This window comes from Ovis aries, chromosome 4, assembly GCF_016772045.2.
Source record: "Ovis aries strain OAR_USU_Benz2616 breed Rambouillet chromosome 4, ARS-UI_Ramb_v3.0, whole genome shotgun sequence".
Classification (NCBI taxonomy): Eukaryota; Metazoa; Chordata; class Mammalia; order Artiodactyla; family Bovidae; genus Ovis; species Ovis aries.
Window position 1 is genome coordinate 89870645 of NC_056057.1, and position 22361 is coordinate 89893005.

Sequence of the window (22361 nt, forward strand, 5' to 3'; positions counted from 1 at the left end):
TTCGATTTAATTTTTGTTAAAAATACTAGATGGTTATGTAGTCAGAATTATAGGAAATTAGAACAACTAGCAGACAGAATTTTCATGACTGAGGAGTTGTGCGAAAATTTTTACTTTGGTTTCTATTCACTGGATTTTTTTTTTTTTTTTTACTTTTCTGGTTTTAAAAAAAAGCGCCTCATTTTTCTTCCCTGTTAGAAGTATAAATTTTGCCTAGATATCAATAGATCTCATAAATCTTTTAAAAAGTCAGTCTACAACTCAAAGAATAGCTTTAAACACTACCATGAGTTTACTTGATTTAAGGAACATTCGACTCCATCATGTTTAATTTTTCTTCCTCTTCTTATTTTTAAGGAGATTGCCTAACGTGATGGTGAAAACTATGAGCCATGTGTAACCCCTGGGTGGCATGGCTAGGAGTGCTGCTGCTCTTGACAGTGTTCACTCATTCAGCCCTCAAGCCAGCAATGGCTCCAGTGATCACAAAGAGACCTTTCAACATTTTCTGGGCGGCCCCAACAATGCAGTGTCAGCATTTCTTCAATGTGGATCTGAATCTTCAGTTATTTAATATTATATCAAATCCTTTGGAGACTCAGAGTGGACCGATAATTGCCATAATTTATCCAAATGAATTAGGGTATTATCCTTATTTCTCTCCAGAGGGAAAATCCTTTAATGGAGGGATACCACAGAATATGAGCCTTCCTACACACCTGAGGAAGACTGCTGGTGACATTGCAAAAGTTTTTCCTTGGTGGAGATCAGAAGGTCTTGTTATCATTGACTGGGAAAGCTGGAAGCCACAATGGGACAGAAATTGGGGCAATAGAGTAATATACAAAAACCACTCTTTAGACTTTACTAGAAACCACCATCCTGATTGGTCAGAAATGAAAGTGAGAACAGTTGCCCAAAAGGAATTTGAAACTGCTGGAAAGAGTATTATGAATGCTACTCTCACACTGGCTTTAGAAATGAGACCAAAATGTTTATGGGGCTTTTATCTCTATCCAGACTGCTACAATTATGATTATAGGATAAATCCACAGACCTACACAGGTAAATGCCCGAGTGATGAAATTTCCCGCAATGACCAACTCCAGTGGCTATGGGAAAAAAGCAGAGCACTTTATACTTCAGTGTATTTGGAGAAAATATTGAAGTCAAGTTTAAATGCTTTGAAATTTGTTCATTATCGAGTTAGAGAAGCTATGAGAATTGCTGAAATGGCTAAAGATGACTATGTTTTACCAGTTTTTATTTTTTCCAGACCATTTTATTTGCACAGTATTGAAGCTTTGTCACAGGTAAGAAAAAAAAATGCAGTCTAAAAACTGGAAATTTAGTAGAATATGAAATTTAGGGAATAATGTTTTAGGACGCTTATATCCCCTTAATAATAGAATGCTATTCTATTACTAAAACCATGTAGTCTTTCAAATGTCAAGCCAATTCTGAAACAATGTCATTGACAATTAGATGTTTGCTTAAGAGTTTGTAAGTGATGATTCTTACTCCCTCAGCATTTACAAGGGTTTCCTGCAGAACTGTAGTTAAGTTTAAGTTTAATCATGCAACAGATTAAATTTAACTAGGGAGAAAATTCATATTAAAGAAGCTCTTAACACAAAGCAGTAGCAGCAATTTTCCAAATCAAAACTGTACAAAGGAGAGCTTGGGTAAATTATTTACCAACTATATTTTCAATATATTGCATTTTAATGTTTTAATTGATTATGTTACTTAAAAGTAATATAGATTGTTGATTTTATCTTTAAAAATCTAAAATCTAACCTAGTGATGAGTGTCACGGCAATGAAAGTGGTTTATACAGAAGTATTCTAGGAAATGGCAACCGACTCTAGTGTTCTTGCGTGGAGAATCCCAGGGACAGAGGAGTCTGATTGGCTGCCGTCTATGGGATCACAAGAGTCGGACACGACTGAAGCGACTTAGCAGCAGAAGCAGCAGCAGCATTCTTAGACTTACACAGGGTTCAGTTCAGTTCAGTTGCTCAGTTGTGTCCGACTGTGTGACCCCATGAATTGCAGCACGCCAGGCCTCCCTGTCCATCACCACCTCCCAGAGTTCACTCAAACTCATGTCTATCGAGTCAGTGATGCCATCCAGCCATCTCATCCTCTGTCGTCCCCTTCTCTTCCTGCCCCTAATCCCTCCCAGCATCAGAGTCTTTTCCAATGAGTTAACTTTTCTCATGAGGTGGCCCAAGTATTGGAGTTTCAGCCTTAGCATCAGTCCTTCCAATGAACACCAAGGACTGATCTCCTTCAGAATGGACTGGTTGGATCTCCTTGCAGTCCAAGGGACTCTCAAGAGTCTTCTCCAACACCACAGTTCAAAAGCATCAATTCTTTAGTGCTCAGCTTTCTTCACCGTCCAACTAACATCCATACAAGACCACAGGAAAAACCATTGCCTTAAGACGGACCTTTGTTGGCAAAGTAATATCTCTGCTATTTAATATGTTATCTGGGTTGGTCATAACTTTCCTTCCAAGGAGTAAGCATCTTTTAATTTCATGGCTGCAATCACCATCTGCAGTGATTTGGGAGCCCAGAAAAATAAAGTCTGACACTGTTTCCACTGTTTCCCCATCTATTTCCCATGAAGTGATGGGACCAGATGCCATGATCTTCGTTTTCTGAATGTTGAGCTTTAAGCCAACTTTTTCACTCTCCTCTTTCACTTTCATCAAGAGACTTTTTAGTTCCTCTTCACTTTCTGCCATAAGGGTGGTGTCATATGCATATCTGAGGTGATTGATATTTCTCCCGGCAATCTTGATTCCAGCTTGTGTTTCTTCCAGTCCAGCGTTTCTCATGATGTACTCTGCATAGAAGTTAAATAAGCAGTGTGACAATATACAGCCTTGACGTACTCCTTTTCTTATTTGGAACCAGTCTGTTGTTCCATGTCCAGTTCTAACTGTTGCTTCCTGACCTGCATACAGATTTCTCATGAGTGAGATCAGGTGGTTTGGTATTCCCATTTCTCTCAGAATTGTCCACAGTTTATTGTGATCCACACAGTCAAAGGCTTTGGCACAGTCAATAAAGCGGAAATAGATGTTTTTCTGGAACTCTCTTGCTTTTTCCATGATCCAGCAGATGTTGGCAATTTGATCTCTGGTTCCTCTGCCTTTTCGGAAACCAGCTTGAACATCAGAAAGTTCACGGTTCACGTATTGCTGAAGCCTGGCTTGGAGAATTTTGAGCATTACTTTACTAGCATGTGAGATGAGTGCAATTGTGTGGCAGTTTGAGCATTCTTTGGCATTCCTTTCTTTGGGATTGGAATGAAAACTGACCTTTTCCAGTCCTGTAGCCACTGTTGAGTTTCCCAAATTTGCTGGCATGTTGAGTGCAGCACTTTCACAGCATCATCTTTTAGGATTTGAAATAGCTCAACTGAAATTCCATCACCTCCACTAGCTTTGTTCATAGTGATGCTTTCTAACGCCCACTTGACTTCTCATTCCAGGATGTCTAGCTCTAGATGAGTGATCACACCATCGTGATTATCTGGGTTGTGAAGAACTTTTTTGTACAGTTCTTCTGTGTATTCTTGCCACGTCTTCTTATTATGTTCTGCTTCTGTTAGGTCCATACAATTTCTGTCCTTTATTGAGCCCATCTTTGCATGAAATGTTCCCTTGATATCTCTAATTTTCTTGAAGAGATCTCTGGTGTTTCCCATTCTGTTGTTTTCCTCTATTTCTTTGCATAGATCGCTGAAGAAGGCTTTCTTATCTCTTCTTGCTATTCTTTGGAATTATGCATTCAGATGCTTATATCTTTCTTTTTCTCCTTTGCTTTTCACTTCTCTTCTTTTCACAGCTATTAGTAAGGCCTCCCCAGACAGTCATTTTGCTTTTTTGCATTTCTTTTCCATGGGGATGGTCTTGATCCCTGTCTCCTGTACATGAACCTCATTCTGTAGTTCATCAGGCATTCTGTCTATCAGATCTAGACCCTTAAATCTATTTCTCACTTCCACTGTATAATCATAAGGGATTTGATTTAGGTCATACCTGAATGGTCTAGTGGTTTCCCCTGCTTTCTTCAATTTCAGTCTGAGTTTGGTGATAAGGAGTTCATGATCTGAGCCACAGTCAGCTCCTGGTCTTGTTCCTGTTGACTGTATAGAGCTTCTCCATCTTTGGCTGCAAAGAATATAATCTGATTTCGGTGTTGACCATCTGGTGATGTCCATGTGTAGAGTCTTCTCTTGTGTTGTTGGAAGAGGGTGTTTGCTATGACCAGTGCATTTTCTTGGCAAAACTCTATTAGTCTTTGCCTTGCTTCGTTCCGCATTCCAAGGCCAAATTTGCCTGCTAATCCAGGTGTTTCTTGACTTCCTACTTTTGCATTCCAGTCCCCTATAATGAAAAGGACATCTTTTTTAGGTGTTAGTTCTAAACGGTCTTGATCTTCATAGAACCGTTCAACTTCACCTTCTTCAGCATTACTGGTTGGGGCATAGACTTGGATTACCATGTTATTGAATGGTTTGCCTTGGAGATGAACAGAGATCATTCTCTCATTTTTGAGATTGCATCCAAGTACTGCATTTCAGACTCTTTTGTTGACCATGATGGCTACTCCATTTCTTCTGAGGGATTCCTGCCTGCAGTAGTAGATATAATGGTCATCTGAGTTAAATTCACCTATTCCAGTCCATTTTAGTTCGCTGATTCCTAGAATGTTGACATTCACTCTCGCCATCTCTTGTATGACCACTTCCAATTTGCCTTCATTCATGGACCTGACATTCCAGGTTCCTATGCAATATTGTTCTTTATAGCATCAGACCTTGCTTCTATAACCAGTCACATCCACAGCTGGGTATTGTTTTTGCTTTGGCTCCATCCCTTCATTCTTTCTGGAGTTATTTCTCCACTGATCTCCAGTAGCATATTGGGCACCTACTGACCTGGGGAGTCCCTCTTTCAGTATCCTATCATTTTGCCTTTTCATACTGTTTATGGGATTCTCAAGGCAAGAATAGTGAAGTGGTTTGCCATTCCCTTCTCCAGTGGACCACATTCTGTCAGGCCTCTCCACCATGACCTGCCCTTCTTGGGCTGCCCTGCAGGCATGGCTTGTTTTCTTTGAGTTAGACAAGGCTGTGGTCCTAGTGTGATTAGATTGACTAGTTTTCTGTGAGTATGGTTTCAGTGTGTCTGCCCTCTGATGCCCTCTTGCAACACCTACCATATTACTTGGGTTTCTCTTACCTTGGGGTATCTCTTCACAGCTGCTCCAGCAAAGTGCAGCCACTGCTCCTTACCTTGGATAAGGGGTATCTCCTCACCGCCACCCTTCCTGACCTTGAACGTGGGATGGCTCCTCTAGGCCCTCCTGCGCCTGCGCAGCCACCACTCCTTGGACGTGGGGTTGCTCCTCCCAGCTGCCGCCCCTGGCCTGGGATGTGGGGTGGCTCCTCTCGGCTGCCACCCTGGCCTCGGACATGGGGTAGCTCCTCTCGGCCGCGCTGAGTGTCTACAGTATGTCACAATATATTATGAATAATGATTAGAAAGTAATAATCCATGCAGTCAGATATTATGCCTTGATAGAAAAGGATAGAATGAGATAAGCCATATTTTAATGAAATTCTTGTTTGTAACATCCCCGTTTGGGGGTAATATTTGATTTTCAAAGTCAATTATGGGCTAAGTATCAGCTCTGAGCTCTATTTCAGAAAACCAAAATTATAGCGTCATCTGAGTAATAGCATACTGAAGTGTTTTAATATTATGCAATTGCCTTTCCCTTTTCACATGAATCTTTCCCTTTTCACATGAACAAACAGCATGAATCTCATTTATTGTTTAAATAGCATTATTATGTTATAACATCTTTTATTCCCTGAAGAAGGAAATGTCAACCCACTCCAGTATTCTTGCTTGAAAAATCCCGTGGACAGAGGAGCCTGGTGGGCTACAGTCCAATGGGTCACAAAGAATCAGACATGACTAGTGACTAAGCACAACACCATTTATTATGTTCTTCATGTTGTAATTATGAAATCACTTAAAGCTAACTCTGCTGGATATTTTCTTTCCAGTGTCTCAATTTGAATGAGACACTTGATTTTCTTTTAATGAAGGCAATGCTAGTTAGTATAAGGGAAGAATGATTTTTTTTTTGTTTCATTATATAGACAAATTGTGAAACAAAGTGCTAGGTTACTGCAAACTTCATATAATGCAGAGGAGCTTTGCTGAAGCATGGCCATTTTCTCATTCTGGTTTTGAATATTTCACCTTTATACTGGATCTTTGATTCTCCACACCTTGCAGGGAAGGAAAAAATTCAGACTGTCCATCTATCTCATTCCTTCTCTCTTTCATCTCTTCCTATTTCTTGCTTCTTTGCTCTTGATCTGTAATCATGAACATGACCTCCTCTGGTTCTCATCCTGGTGAATTATCATCTACTTAGTCATCCCACTTGAGAGTCACTTGGATGCCTCCCTTCTCTTTCTATTATCCAGAAGGCAACTAAATCTTATCCATCTTAATTTCCAAAGAACTGTTCAATCTGTCTTCTCTGCTTTACAAGGACTGACCTTGCCTTTGTTGAAGCTCTCATCATTTCTCACTGAACAGTTTTCATCATCTCCTAATTGGGGTCCCTGACTGTCATCTTCACTTCCTTCTCCAATATGTTTTTATGACAGCTGAAAATATCTTAGTTGCAAATGTGTGGACTTCCAGTGTCAAAACTTTCTTGCAGCTAAGCCCTAACACTTTAAAATTGTGTAATAAAATATACACAAAAGACACTGGTATTTGGATGTTTACTTATCTATTGGGTTGGCCAGAAAGTTCTTTTGTGTTTTTCTATACGATACTTCTGGTAGCACTTAGTTGTCTTTAACTTCATTCAAAACAGTTTTGTTAGATTGTATTGTGACAGCTGTCTGATTATATCAGAGTGCAAACAAACCAAAAACATAAACAGACTCATAGATACAGATAACAAACTGATCGTGTCCCATGGAAGGAGGTAGAGGGTTGGAAATTATAAAATAAATAATACCTAGAGATATAATGTCGGAGAAGGCAATGGCACCCCCCTCCAGTACTCTTGCCTGTAAAATCCCATGGACGGAGGAGCCTGGTGGGCTGCAGTCCATGGAGTCGCTAAGAGTCGGATATGACTGAGCAACTTCACTTTCACTTTTCACTTTCATGCATTGGAGAATGAAATGGCAACCCACTCCAGTGTTCTTGCCTGGAGAATCTCAGGGACGGCAGAGCCTGGTGGCTGCTGTCTATGGGGTCGCACAGAGTCGGACACGACTGAAGCGACTTAGCCACACCAGCAGAGATATAATGTACAGCATAGGGAATACAGTCAATAATACTGTAGTAACTATGTATGGTGACAGATGGTAACTAAGCTTATGGTGATCATTTTGTAATACATAAAAAAATTAAATCATTATGCCATATACCTGAAACTAGCACAATATTTGTATATCATTTATACTTCATTAAAAATATAAAAAATTAAAAGTTAAAAATGTCATACAAATGAGTGAAATTTTGTGTAGCCATTTTAATACTGAAGATGGAAGCAAAACATTTTCTGCATATTATGCTTATTATTTCAAGAAAGGTAAAAACAATAGAAATGCATAAAAAGATTTGTGCAGTGTATGGAGAAGGTGCTGTGACCGATCAAACATGTCAAAAGTGGTTTGCAGATTTTCACGCTGGAGATTTCTCACTGGACATTGCTCCAAGGTGAAGTAAACAAGTTGAAGTTGATAGTGATCATATCAAACCATTAATTGAGAACAATCAACATTATACCACTTGGGAGATAGCCAACATACTGAATATATCCAAATCTTGAATATCATTTGCACTAACTTGGTTATTTTCATTGTTTTGATATCTGCGTTCCATGTAAATTAAGCAGAAAAAATCCTTCTTAACCAAATTTCCACATGCGATTCTCTACTTAAACATAATGAAAATGTTCCGTTTTTACAACAAATTGTGATGGGCAATGAAAAGTGGATATTGTACAATAATGTGAAATGGAAGAGATCATGGGGCAAGTGAAATAAACCACCACCAACCACACCAAAGGCCTATCTTCATCTAAAGAAGGTGATGCTGTGTATATGGTGAGATTAGAAAGGGTGGCTTTTATTGTGAGCTCCTTCTGGAGACCAAACAATTCCAACAGCTACTGTTCCAATTAGATCACTGACAACAGCACTCAAACAAAAAGACATCTAGAATTAGTCAACTTAAAATGCATTATTGTCCATTAGGATAGCTTGAGACTGTATCTTTCTTTGATGACCAGGCAAAACGGTTATAGCTTGGCTGGAAGTTCTGATTCATCTGCCACATTCATCAGACGCTACACATTTGGATGTCCACTTATTTGTCTTTACAAAATTCTCTTAACAGAAAAAAATTAAACTCCCTGGAAAGGAGTTGTTTGCTCAAAAAGATAAAAAGTTTTAGGAAGATGAAATTATGAAGTTGCCTGAAAAATAGCAGAAGGCAGTGGAGCAAAAGAGTGAATATTTTGTTCAGTAAAATTCTTCATGAAAATGAAAACTGTGTCTTTTATCTTTCCTTGAACTCCAAAGAACTTTTTGGCTAACGTAATACAAGGATTCAGATACATTTTCTTCTCCCCAGATCCCCAGTGCTTTTTACCTAATATAAGAGTTACTATCACTTCTCAAGGAATCGTGCTTTTTCCTACATATGAGTCTGCCTTTTCTTTTTTTCCTACTGGATAAAAAACTCTGCTCTCTTAAGTCTATTTTATCAATTTATACTCTTTTCCACAGACCACTCTGAAATTTCACCTCTTAAAGGAAATCTTCCAATACACTTCCATGCAGCATTAACCACTTTCTCTACTCTATGTATATCTTGTGGGTGCTAATATAGAATTTAATTATTTACCCTGCAATTTATGTATGTCTGTCATAATCATCACACTAAAACACACCCTCAAGAACAATAAATGGAATCTACTTCATTTTTATATTCTTAGTGTCTAGAATATTGCTTGGAACATCATACATATTTATCAGGTAAGTATCCCAGGCAGAATTACCTTTTCCGATTCTGCTCTATAGAACTTTGTTTTAGAAACAAAGATAATGTTATCAGTATGTTCTTTACCACAGTTGATGGACTGAGAAATTATTGAATTGTAGGTGATTAAATATGGTTGGCAGAATCTACTTGTGACCCTTCTCTTTTTTAGGAGGACCTAGTGCATACAATTGGTGAGAGTGCAGCATTGGGGGCATCAGGAGTAATATTGTGGGGAGGATATGACTATTCTGATTCAAAGGTAAGCAGTGGTTTCCCCACCAGCATCTTGGAGATATTCCAGATATTGTTTTTTTTTAAAATTATTTTATTTTATTTTTTAATATAAATTTGTTTTAATTGGAGGCTAATTACTTTACAATATTGTATTGGTTTTGCCATACATTGACATGAATCCACCACGGGTGTACATGTGTTCCCCATCCTGATACCCCCTCCCACCTCCCTCCCCATCCCATCCCTCTGGATCATCCCAGTGCACAAGCCCCAAGCATCCTATATCATGCATTGAACCTGGACTGGCAATTCATTTCACATATGATAATATACATGTTTCAAAGCCATTCTCCCAAATCATCCCATCCTCGCCCACTCCAACAGAGTCCAAAAGACTATTCTATACATCTGTGTCTCCTTTGCTGTCTTGCATACAAGGTTATTGTTACCATCTTTCTAAATTCCATATATATGCATTAATATACTGTATTGGTGTTTTTCTTTCTGGCTTACTTCACTCTGTATAATAGGCTCCAGTTTCATCCACCTCATTAGAACTGATTCGAATGTATTCTTTTTAATGGCTCCATTGTGTATATGTACCACAGCTCTCTTATCCATTCATGTGCTGATGGGCATCTAGGTTGCTTCCATGTCCTGGCTATTACAAATAGTGCTGTGATGAACATTGGGGTACACATGTCTCTTTCAATTCTGGTTTCCTCGGTGTGTACGCCCAGCGGTGGGATTGCTGGGTCGTATTTCCAGTATTTCCAGTATTTTAAGGAATCTCCACACTGTTCTCCATAGCGGCTGTACTAGTTTGCATTCCCACCAACAGTGTAAGAGGGTTTCCTTTTCTCCACACCCTCTCCAGCATTTATTGCTTGTAGACTTTTGGATCGCAGTCATTGTGACTGGCGTGAAATGGTACCTCATTGTCGTTTTGATTTGCATTTCTCTGATAATGAGTGATGTTGAGAATCTTTTCATGTGTTTGTTAGCCATCTGCATGTCTTCTTTGGAGAAAAGTCTGTTTAGGTCTTTGGCCCATTTTTTGATCGGGTTGTTTATTTTTCTGGAATTGAGCTGCAGGAGTTGCTCGTATATTTTTGAGATTAGTTGTTTGCCAGTTGTTTCATTTGCTATTCTGAAGGCTGTTTTTTCACTTTGCTTAGAGTTTCCTTTGTTGTGCAGAAGCTTTTCATTTTAATTAGATCCCATTTGTTTATTTTTGCTTTTATTTCCAATATTCTGGGAGGTGGGTCATAGAGGATCCTGCTGTGATTTATGTCAGAAAGTGTTTTGCCTATGTTCTCCTCTAGGAGTTTTATAGTTTCTGGTCTTACATTTAGATCTTTAATCCATTTTGAGTTCATTTTTGTGTATGGTGTTAGAAAGTGTTCTAGTTTTATTCTTTTACAAGTGGTTGACCAGTTTTCCCAGCACCTCTTGTTAAAGAGATTGTCTTTTCTCCATTGTATATTCTTGCCTCTTTTGTCAAAGAGAAGGTGTCCATAGGTGTGTGGATTTATTTCTGGGCTTTCTATTTTGTTCCATTGATCTATATATCTGTCTTTGTGACAGTACCATACTCTCTTGACAACTGTGGCTTTGTAGTAGAGCCTTAAGTCAGGCAGGTTGATTTCTTCTCCCTGGAGTGCAATGAATTGTCCAGTAATGAGTTGTGAGATGTCAGTGTGTTTGGAGTGACTTTGGGCAGCCTGTATATTGAAGCTCAGGGCTATGTTCCTGTGTTGCTGGAGAATTTACATGGTATGTCTTGCTCTGGAACTTATTGGCCCTTGGGTGGTGCTTGGTTTCAGAGTAGGTATGGAGGCGTTTGATGACCTCCTATCGATTAATGTTCCCTGGAGTCAGGAGTTCTCTGATGTTCTCAGGATTTGGACTTAAGCCACCTGCTTCTGGTTTTCAGTTTTATTTTTAGAGTAGGCTCAAGACTTCTCCATCTATACAGCACCAATGATAAAATATCTAGGTTAGAGATGAAAAGTTTCTCCACATTGAGGGACACCCAGAGAGGTTAACTGAGTTACATGGAGAAGAGAAGAGGGAGGGGGCAGTTAGAGGTGACTGGAATGAGATGAGGTGGGATCAGAAGAGAAGAGAGCAAGCTAGCCAGTAATCACTTCCTTATGTGAGCTCCACTGTCTGGACCACTCAGAGATGTTCACGGAGTTATGCAGAGAAGAGCAGAGGGAGGAAGGAGACAGAGGTGGCCAGGAGGGTTAAAGAGGGAAATGAAAAGGAGAGAGACAGATCCAGCCAGTAAACAGTTCCCTAAGTGTTCTCCACCATCTGGAACACACAGAGATTCACAGAGTTGGGTAGAGAAGAGAAGGGGAGGGAGGAGATAGAGGCGACCTGGTGGAGAAAAAGGAGAGTCCAAAGCGGGAGACAGCAGTCAAGCCAGTAATCTCGCTTCCAAGTAAAAATGGGTACTGAAGATTGGGCTCTTAAAAGTACAAAATTGATAACAAATTCCAAAAAGCAAAGATTAAAAATCTAGTGTAGATTCTCAAAAATACAATATTAAAGAAAAAAACCAAAGTCACAAAAATGATTATATATATATATGAAGTTTGCTTTAAAAATAGGGTCTTTTCTGCAAAGTAGTAATAGATTACAAAAATGAAAATTAAAGGAGTAATAGAAGACTTAAAAGTAAAAAAAAAATTTAAAGAATGATAATAGTAAAAATATATCTAGGACTTTCTCTGGTGTTTTTGTGGACAGTGTGGGGTCAGTTCATTTTCAGATAGTTCCTTGATCCAGCTTATACTTTTCAAGATCTATAGGCTCCTTCCTATGTAGTCGGTGCTGACTACAGGGTTTTAATCTATTAATCTGTCACTTCTAAGGTAGTTCCCTCTGTTTTAGCTTTTTCTGTTTGCTGGTCTCTTCAGTGTCTAATTTCTGCCCTGACACAAGGGGGCGGTGGTGGACAATTTTTTAGGCTCACTTGTACAGTCGTTCTGCTGGTGTGTGTGGGGAGTGCTCGCAGAGCCTCGGCCACACTGGCTTTGCCCCTGCTCACGGCATGTGTGCTTTCCCTGTCTACACTGCTTAGGCTCTAGGCTGCTCTGCCAGGAACTGTCTGAGGCCAGCCCTGGGTTGCATGCATTTCCCAGGTCTAAGCCGCTCAGGTTCAGGTACTCAGGTACTCCTCAAAGGCGCAGACTCGGTTGGGCCTGTGTTTTGTGTCCTTCCCAGGTCCGAGCAGCTCAGATGACCAGGTGCTTGGCGAACGCAGTTTCTGCGACTTATCGCCTCCCCTGTCCCTGCCGCTCAGTTTTCTGGGTGTACAACCAGCGCACCTTCTCAGGCGGATGTCGACCATCCAGAACCCCAAGAAGCCCTGGTTAGCAACAAAGCCTGCTTGCAGTTTGGTAAATGATGCTTCTCTGGGGCCGTGATTGCCCCCTTCTGGCTCCAGCAGCCCTCGTCTGCCTGTCTCCGGTGGGGGATGGGCTGGTCCGCAGCCGGCTAGCTCTAGTCAGTCCTTTGTTCTGTGAGCGGGCCTGGCGGTGTCTTAGGTTAGGGCTTTTCACGGGGTAGTTATCCCACAGTCTGGTTTGCTATTTCAAGTTAGTTCCCTCAGATTGCCCTCGGGGCATTGAGGCCCTGTCCTCACTCTAAGCAATGCAACCTGCGCCTCCGCTTGCTAGTGGCTGATGCGGGTATCTGCGCTGCTTCTCCACTGGGAGTTACCGTTGGGCATGTAATCTGTGGGTTTTAATTATTTATTTATTTTTCCTCCCAGTTATGTTACCCTCTGAGGTTCCAAGGCTGGCCACAGACTCACCAGTGAGTGTTTCCTGGTGTTTGGAAACTTCTCTCTATTTTAAGACTCCCTTCCCTTGATGGATCTCTGTCCCTACCTCTTTTGTCTCTCTTTTTATCTTTTATATTTTTTCCTACCTCCTTTCGAAGATAATGGCCTGCTTTTCTGGGTGCCTGATGTCCTCTGCCGGCATTCAGAAGTTATTTTGTGGAATTTACTTAGCGTTCAAATGTTCTTTTGATGAATTTATGGGGGAGAAAGTGGTCTCCCTGTCCTATTCCTCTGCCATCTTCTGGTTTTTGTTTTAATTTTTTATGTCAGATACAAACGGTTGCTAATTATCTGCTCAGTTGACTTTAACAGAACTCAGAGAGCACAGGGACTCACATTGAGCGATTTGTCTGTACCAGCCACAGTGTTGTAAAAAGAGCACACATTTTCCAATCAGACAATCCTAAATAAGAATACAAATTTTACATTCTAGGGGTGTAATCTTGGGCAAGTTTATTAACCTCTCTGAGTATCCATGTCTTCATCTAAAAAAAAAAGTACTGAAAGAAAATCTACTTTGTAAGAATTTTGGTAGATGGTGGATCAATGGCAAAGAATCCACCTGCCAATGCAGGAGTTGAGTATTTGATCTCTGGGTTGGAAAGACCTCCTGAAGAAGGAAATGGCAACCCATTCCACTATTCTTGCCTGGAAAAATCCCATGGACAGAGGAACCTGGTGGGGCTATATCCATGGGAGTTGCAAAAGAGTCCAACACAACTTAGCAACTAAACAACAGCAAGAATGATATAATATGTATGAAAAAAAGAGAATACCAAATTTTAAAAATAAATATATTTCAACCACACAAAGGATGGATTCTCCAAAACTGATTCTTTATTTTCTGATTGTCTGTGATAGAAATGCTCATGGGAGAGAAATATATATATATATATATATATATATATATATATATATATATATGTATATATAAACGTTTATTAACATTCTACCCTTGATAGCAATTCTCACATGGAATAATTCTATCATTTTCCACAACTGACTTTGAACATGTTCAGTTGGTGGCCTGTTGTACTACCTAAGTGAAAATGCAGAAACCACAGTTTTCCTCATATTTAGGTATTAATGAATTGGCTTCCCAGGTGGCTCAGTGGGTAAAGAATCTGCCTGCAATGCAGGAGATGTGGGTTTGATACCTGAGTGGGGAAAATCCCACTCCAGTATTCTTGTCTGCAGAATCCCATAGACAGAGGAGCCTGGTGGGCTACAGTCCATGGTGTCGCAAAGAGTTGGAACACGACTGAAGTGACTAAGCACACACTTATCCACAGGTATTGAAGTGGCTCAGACGGTAAAGCGTCTGCCTGCAATGCGGGAGACCCGGGTTCAATCCCTGGGTTGGGAAGATCCCCTGGAGAAGGTAATGGCAATCCACTCCAGCACTCTTGCCTGGAAAATCCCATGGACGGAGGAGCCTGATAGGCTACAGTCCATGGGGTCGCAAAGAGTCAGACACTACTGAGCGACTTTACTTCATTAACAAATAGTTCACTTTTCAAGTATTAAAACATTCGGTCTCATAAAATATAAAAACAGTCAGCTCTTTCTCATTTGGCATTCTACAAATCAGCAAGCTGGTATTGGTAAGAGGAGGCCTAAGGTTGAACGACTTGGAATCCAATGTTCACTTTTTGTCTCCTACTAGCCAACGACCTTGAACAAATCTCTACAATTTCTTTATCCATTAAATGGTGAGAATAATAGTATCTATCTTATAGGGCTGTTATGAGAATTACATTATTAATACATGTAAAGCACTTAAACAGTACCTGGCACATGCCAAGTGCCATGTAAGTGGTGGTTGTTATTATCCAGGTTGAAACTTCTTGCTTCTTCTCCCCACACCCCAAGCTTGGGTCTCAGTTGTGGGGAAGAGGAGTACCATTCATTTCTTTGCTCATTTGCTTCAAGGATGAGTACAGGAGACTGGGGTAGAGAGGAGGCAGAGTGGGAAAAGTAATTTTTATTTATATGGTGGCTTTTAAAATTACTGTGGTCTCTTGAAGACCATCCCACATGGCTGCCATATAGGGTCTGTCTCTTTCTTGCATGAGGTTAGAGATGCTTCCAACCCCCACACAACTTGCACCTTCAAGGTTTTGCTCCTGAGGCACTGGAGAGAGGGAGCTGACATGTTGAGATAGGCTGGGAAGAGGATCGGGGGATCACATTGGAATGGGTTAAGGTTGTTGAAGTGTTCCTGAGACATTCAGGTAGAGATGTCCAGTAGATAGGTGGGTGTACAGTTGATCAGAGATAAATTCTGAGAAATACACATCTGGGAGTTCTATTTAAGGCAATGAGAAGGGGTAAGTTTATCCAGAGAGTATAGCTGGAAAAGTGAAAAATTAAGCCTAGGGTACTCCAGGGTTAAGAGGTGGGGAAGATGAGCTAGTAAATGAGATTAAGAAGGAGCATTCAGTGAGAAAGGAAAAATCCAGGAGAGTGTGATATACCAGAAGATAAGTGAAGAAGGAATTTCAAGGAAGAGGGCTGGGACAGAACAGGGAAACCCAAGTTGAACCTGATTGGGTTTACCTGTACTCTGTACTCTCTTTGATTCGTCTCTCCTCTCAGTCTTCTTTCTTCCTCTTCCCTCCCTCTTTCTTACTTCTTTCTTTCTTGTTTTGTTCGGTGGTTTCCCTGTTCCATTTTTCCCATCTGTCCTACAAACTTCCTCAGATGCCTCAGATAAGGAGCCATGCCTTGACTAAAAATAGCATTTATTCCTAAACATAATGTGAGGCTGACCTAGACTGAATGTACCTGGAACAAAAATATTACACACGGGTTTTCAGAACTTGTTATTGTCCAAAGTGACACCTTGTTCAACTGCCTGCCATTAGTAGCTTATTCTGCCTTATGACTTTCCGTTTGAACCCCTGAATCCTTTCCACATAGATTCACAGTTTTGGGGCTTCTTCTCAAAGACAAACTGTCCTGCTGTTTTAAATTAATTGGAATTTAATTATGCATTCATGTTGTGTATGCATGCACGCTCAGTCATGTCTGACCCCTTGGACTATAGCCTGCCAGACTCCTCTGTCCATAGAATTTTCCAGGCAAAAATATTGGAATGGGTTGCCATTTCCTCCTCCAAGGATCTTCCCAACCCAGGGATCAAATCATTGCAGGCAGACTCTTTATGGCTGAGCCATCAGGGAAGCCCTTCCATTAGAGTTAGTATTGATCAAAATAATTGAAGTGCTGATAGAAAGCACACTTTTATTAATGAATCTACTAGGATTTTCCCATGGCACTTCCTTTATGGATTAAGGCAAGCATTGATGAAGATTCTAGCCAGATTCTTCTGGGCTGGCTGATGGTGTCATTTCAATTCGGCCAGCACATCCTAACTGCATAGTGTGAACATGAGTAGGTAGAACTGTGTACTAGCCTTAAAACTCAAGGTTGTGGACAATCAATGGTGCCTAGTGGCAGATTTATAGGAAGACAATCTAACTTTCCATATGGTATACAAGTGACTCAGGAATTTAGTAATAAATAATAATCTTTTATAGAATCCCTCCTACAACCCAGCCAATGGATATATAAAGTACGATGTATTTTTACTATGAGACTGAACCACAGCTACATTTTTTTTAAGAGCTACATGTATGAATGTGGGGAAAGGATCTTGAAAATGTTTGCAAAGGAAGTTGTAGAAAATAAAATATTCCAAATGATATAAATTTGTATAAGAATTTAAAGACACAAAATAATATACACATTGTTCACAATTACATTTACATGTAGTAAAGTTATAAAAATATGGATGCAAGTACTACCCCTCCCCACTTCAGGAGAACTGTTACCTCTGAAGAGATAAGGAGAAGAATGGGATAATTTGGTAGTCTGAGAAAAATCTGACCTGATGTTAACATATATTAAGTATCAGTACCAAAATTGTTTCATGAATTTAACAAAATCATCCCACGATAAAGATTTTCTTTTTAAAGTGTCAGTACAAGTATCTCTTAAAGGATACTCTTATGGAAAAATGTGGAATCCTTTTCCTCAGAAAATGGTATGAAATTGGTTCATTAGAGTATTCCTAACCAAAGGCATGGATCATCACTTGCGGGACTTTATATGGGCTAGTCTTTCATTTAAATGCTAAATCCACTGAAACTCTTTCTCCTCAATATTGATAAATGGTACCTGGACAATTGAATCATGTTTTGAAAGTGATCTAAATAGATCTCTGTTTTTCCCACAGGAGACCTGCTTGTCTGTGCAAAAATTTATTCAAGGGCCATTGGGCCATTATGCTGTTAATGTAACAACTGCAGCCAAACTCTGCAGTCAAAGTCTGTGTAACAATAATGGAAGATGCATTCGAAAAACATCTGAATCCTCCTCCTATCTGCATCTGCCAGGAAGCAGCAGTAAGAGATATGGCCTAAGCAAGAGCGTGAGAGTCATCCTTTCTCCAGCCAATAAACTGAAGACAGTAAAGGCCATGAAGGATGGGTTTGTGTGTCGCTGCTATCATGGCTGGCATGGAGAGTCTTGCCAGCAGCTTTCTTCAGATCTCCTGAGAGGGAAGAATAAGGCCCGTATTGCTGACTTTAAATTATCAGTTTTTCTCAGCATGACCTTATCTGTGATTCTCTTCATTTTTCTACCCCCATGACAGTGTCATTTTTTCCTTGAAATTCTGAAAAGCAGAAAATGCTGGTTTTTTTTTTTTTCTTTAACCTCAACATACTTCTAAAATATTTGTTCTCTTTAAAGCGGAAAAAAAAAAAAAAAAAGGAGGGGGTGGGTTGGTGGGTATCTTTGGCTCTATAGAGCCATTAAATAGAGCAATTCTGTCTTGGATGCTTACCTCATGCGAGGCTCTAAGGATAAGGATGTGAATGTACCAAAGTCTCTGTCCTTGGGGAACTTAAATTCTTGTGAGGAGATGAATGATAATAAACAAATTCATTTGTATCAAATGGTGCTAAGTGCTGTGGAGAATAACAAAGCATGGTAAAGGACAAGAGAGAGCAGTGGAGATTGTTTACAGGGCGGTCAGGTATGGCTCCCTAATGAGAGGACCTGCAGGCAGGAGGATCAGATCACAAGATGTCTGAGAAGAGCATTCTCAGATTAAGGAAGAGCAAATGCAAGAGTCGTTATGTGAGAGCAGGTTTAGGCCAGTGTGGCTGATGCAGGAGGAAGGAGGAAGGAGTCAGGTCATTGACTATTTGAACTAAGGGGTTGAATGAAGGTAATTAAAATAATAATAATAATTTAAGAGAAATTTCTGAAGGAAAGTGATCAAGAAAGATGTATTTTTATTTTTTAAAAAAATAAATATGCACTTAAATTGGATAGCAACAAGAGCATCTATTTTGATTAGATGTTGCTACAATGTTTCTGAGACTCCAATTGTTAATAGCAGATAAATTTGTAATAAGGTCATATGAGATATGGAATGCACATGGGAGCTAAGGAAGGCAACCATTGGGTTATAGCTGTTTCTGCTCCATAGACTGGGAATTCCTATACAACACAAATGACCCCAAGATACCGAGTCGTGGGACTAGAGGGAATCTATACTGAATACTGTAGGATTCATTTCTAGCCAGAGTATCACTAGGGCTCTTGAAAGTTCATTTGCCAGTCATCAGTATCAGAAAGTAAGCCCTATTATACTCCCATAAGATGGAATTTATATAGGAGATTCTTTGCTGTGGTGCTTGTTATTTATTGAAGTATAGTGTATCCAAGCAATTAATTTCCTTTTAGTTCTTAATGAATGGCAAGTCTTTTGTAAAATTCATTTGGGCACTTGATCTGACCTAGTTACAATCCAGATAATTTTGTTTTATAAAGACTCAAAAGACATTCAGTTCAGCTCAGTTGCTCAGTCGTGTCCGACTCTCTTTGACCCCATGAACTGCAGCACGCCAGGCATCCCTGTCCACCACCAACTCCCGGAGTCCACCCAAACCCATCAAATCCTGTTTCCCTTCATAGTTTAGGGAAGGCGTTTTCCTGCCTGATATCTTTCAATTATGACACTTGTATATACTTTATCCAGGTGTATAGAATGTTGATGGGCTTCCCCAGTGGCTCAGAGTAAAGAATCTGCTTACAGTGCAGGAGCCGTAGAAGACACAGGTTTGATTCCTGGGTCAGGAAGATCCCCTGGTGGAGAAAATGGCAACCCTCTTCAGTATTCTTGCCTGGAGAATCCCCGTGGACAGAGGAGCCTGGTGGGCTATAGTTCATGGGATCACAAAGAGTTGTATGATTGAAGTGACTGAGCCCCCATAGAATGCTGATAGTAGACCACAGTCAGATTCAGACACCATTTCATTTGTTTGTCTATTTATTTATGCATTTTCAGGAAAAGTAAAAAGTTAAAGAGGCAGTGAAATAGAGTAAGCTAAATTGGGGGCTATTTGTAAGTTTCTCAATTTTGTTGGTATCCTGCTGTACCAAGGGTATAATTACAGTAATTAGATTCTCCTGCCCAAGCTAGAAATGATTTTACCACTGTTAAAGTTAGTATTAGACCATGATAAGTGAAAAAGAATAGCTCCTTCTTACAGTGATGATAGGTTTTTTAACGATTACTTTTTTGATATTCAATAAGTTACAGTAAGGCAGGCAAGGGCAAATATTATCATCATTTAGAAGATAAGGAGAGAATGAGAGGTATAGCCAGTTTTACCCACTAATTAGTGAATACTTAAAGGATGGTATACGCATCACTGTTCTCCGCTGTATTGTTTTCTTTCTTTTTTTTCTTAAAGAAACACAAACAGGATAATTTAATTATGCAAGTTTTTCTAAGTTGTTTTGCTGAACTGGGATGTTGGGTCTGTTTGTTGCTCAGTCGTATCTGACTCTTTGTGACCATATGGATGGACTTTGGCCCACCAGGCTCCTCCGTCCGTGGGAGTCTCCAAGCAAGAATATGGAGTGGGTTGCCATTTTGTCTTCCAGAGGATCATCTCGACCCTGGGATCAAACTCATGTCTCTTGCATTGGCAGGCAGATTCTTTACCACTAAACAACCATGGAAGCCCCCACCCTGAAATTCCCGTGATTGCCTATTTGATGTGGCAATTATATTTTTAAGTACATTTTCACTAGGTTCAATTGTGGGATTCATATCATAAATCAGAGGAAAAAAGGATTAGGGTCAGGGTTAGCCTCTTGATATCTTGGTTAAGAGAATGTGAAGCTTAAGAGATACATAATTTTTTATTGATATTTACATATAATGAGATAGGTAGTGTTTTCTAAATTTATTCTTTTAGGCAGTATAGTACTTGTCTGAAAGAAATACTTTGAAGAGCTACCTAAGGTAGAGGGCAAGATTGCAAAGGCATAAACTACTATGTGTAAGATTAAAATCATTTATATTCTTTCTGAAATCTAAAGTGACTGTTCTCCACTATTTAATAGTCAATGTGTAAGAAGAATTAAGGCAGACAAGAAAAAATGAGCTGACATATGGAAAATACATAGTAATAAAAAGGAAACTCCAAATCCTATATTACCCACAAATAATCATTTAGCTTTTTCTAAATAAAAAATTAAATTTGGGGAATTCCTTGGCAACCCAATGGCAAAGACTCAGTGCTCTCACTGTCAAGGGCTAGGTTTAATCCTTAGTTGGGGAACTAAGGTCCTGTAAGCACCACAGCCCAGCCAAAACAATTTTTTTAAGTTACAATTGTATTTTACTTAAATTTAATAGGAAGCAAAAGAAACTAAAACCAAAGGATGCCACATTTCTAACAACAGGTTCTTCCAAATTTTTGGTTTGTTTAAAAATCTGCAATTTAAAAACAAATCATGGAAGACATTGAATTTTTGTTACTTATTTTGACTTGCATAACTTGGAGTTTCCAGACAACTGTCTCATAAAAGGTCATAAATTATATCTAATCCAAAGACAAACATAAACACCTCCATTTTTCTTGAGTAAAAGACCAGAATTTAAACACCATCCCTATGGTTATAATTCTCCAAGAGACATTAATAAAGGGTACAACTGTAAGCAAAATACTTATAAATACTACAAACCACTTTATTAAATGAAATATACCTTCTAAAATGACGGTAATACCTGTTAGGAGCCCTAAGGGCGCCCATCTCACTTCCAAATTACCTGAACAAAGATACTTTGATGTCTAAGGCAGTGTTGTTTCTTCCCTCCAATTAATTATTTAAAAAGCTTGATTGGAAACAGACTTTTTGATGAGATACTTGGTTCCACACCACTCATTTTTAAATCAGAAAGAATATATATCTTTATTTCAGAAGTAGTATGTCATAATTATACTTTTTGGTCCTTAGTAAATTCATATCATTGTGTTTATTTGTATATGAGAGATATTCTTTACAAAGCCTTCTAGCTTTCTTTTCTAACTTAGATGCTTCAGCTCAGGATAACTTTCTTTCATTATTTTTTGAACAGCTCATTTTCATTCTCTTTGTTCATTTAGGAAATTATCATCAGATGGATCTTAGCTCTTCTTGAGCTATACTCAGTGTTGTTTATCTTTCAAGTATTCTAAGCTTTTTTTTTTTTTGTTTTGTGTCGTGGATTTGCCCATTTTTTCTTCTAGAATGCTAGCTTCATCTTCATCATATTCTGACACTCATATTTTTAATTTCAAAGATTCCTTTCTTGTATGTGTATGTAATCCTTGGCTATCCATTTATATTTATGAAGGAACAGAGTGATTGCAAACTGTCACGAGGATTCCCCTAATCCCTGCCAACCTCCTGAACTTGTGTGGGTATATATTTATCCAACAGGACTGTTACAGTGAGAGAATGGGCTGTAGACTGTGAAAGGGATTGAGGCATGTTGACAAGTAAGAGTCCGTCTGGAGTATGTGAGCAGAAAAGAGCCAGGTTGCTAGGAACCCTCACAATTATCAAAGTAAGGGGAAAATTATCTTGGAAGAGGAGTAAACGTCCCTCGAGGACTGAGCAGCCTTTCCCTTTTTCTCCCCTCCATGCCTGCTGGGGAGATCCAGCTATATTCAGTTTAGCACTGTTGTATTTGGTGGGCTTCCCTTGTGGCTCAGCTGGTAAAGAATTTGCCTGCAGTGCAGAAGACCTGGGTTTGATCCCTGGGTTGGGAAGATCCCCTGGAGAAAGGAAAGACTACCCACTCTA

The 22361-nt window shown here is 39.5% G+C and overlaps 1 protein-coding gene across 1 annotated transcript; it reads left to right on the plus strand.

Annotated features, from left to right (window-relative positions):
* The first annotated feature begins 392 nt into the window (after positions 1-392).
* Positions 393-17859, plus strand: LOC101101889 (hyaluronidase-4-like). The gene is made up of 3 exons (XM_027968382.1): positions 393-1313; positions 9282-9371; positions 17443-17859. The coding sequence occupies exons 1-3, from the start codon at positions 393-395 to the stop codon at positions 17857-17859; spliced, it is 1428 nt and encodes a 475-aa protein (XP_027824183.1).
* The last annotated feature ends 4502 nt before the right edge of the window (positions 17860-22361 follow it).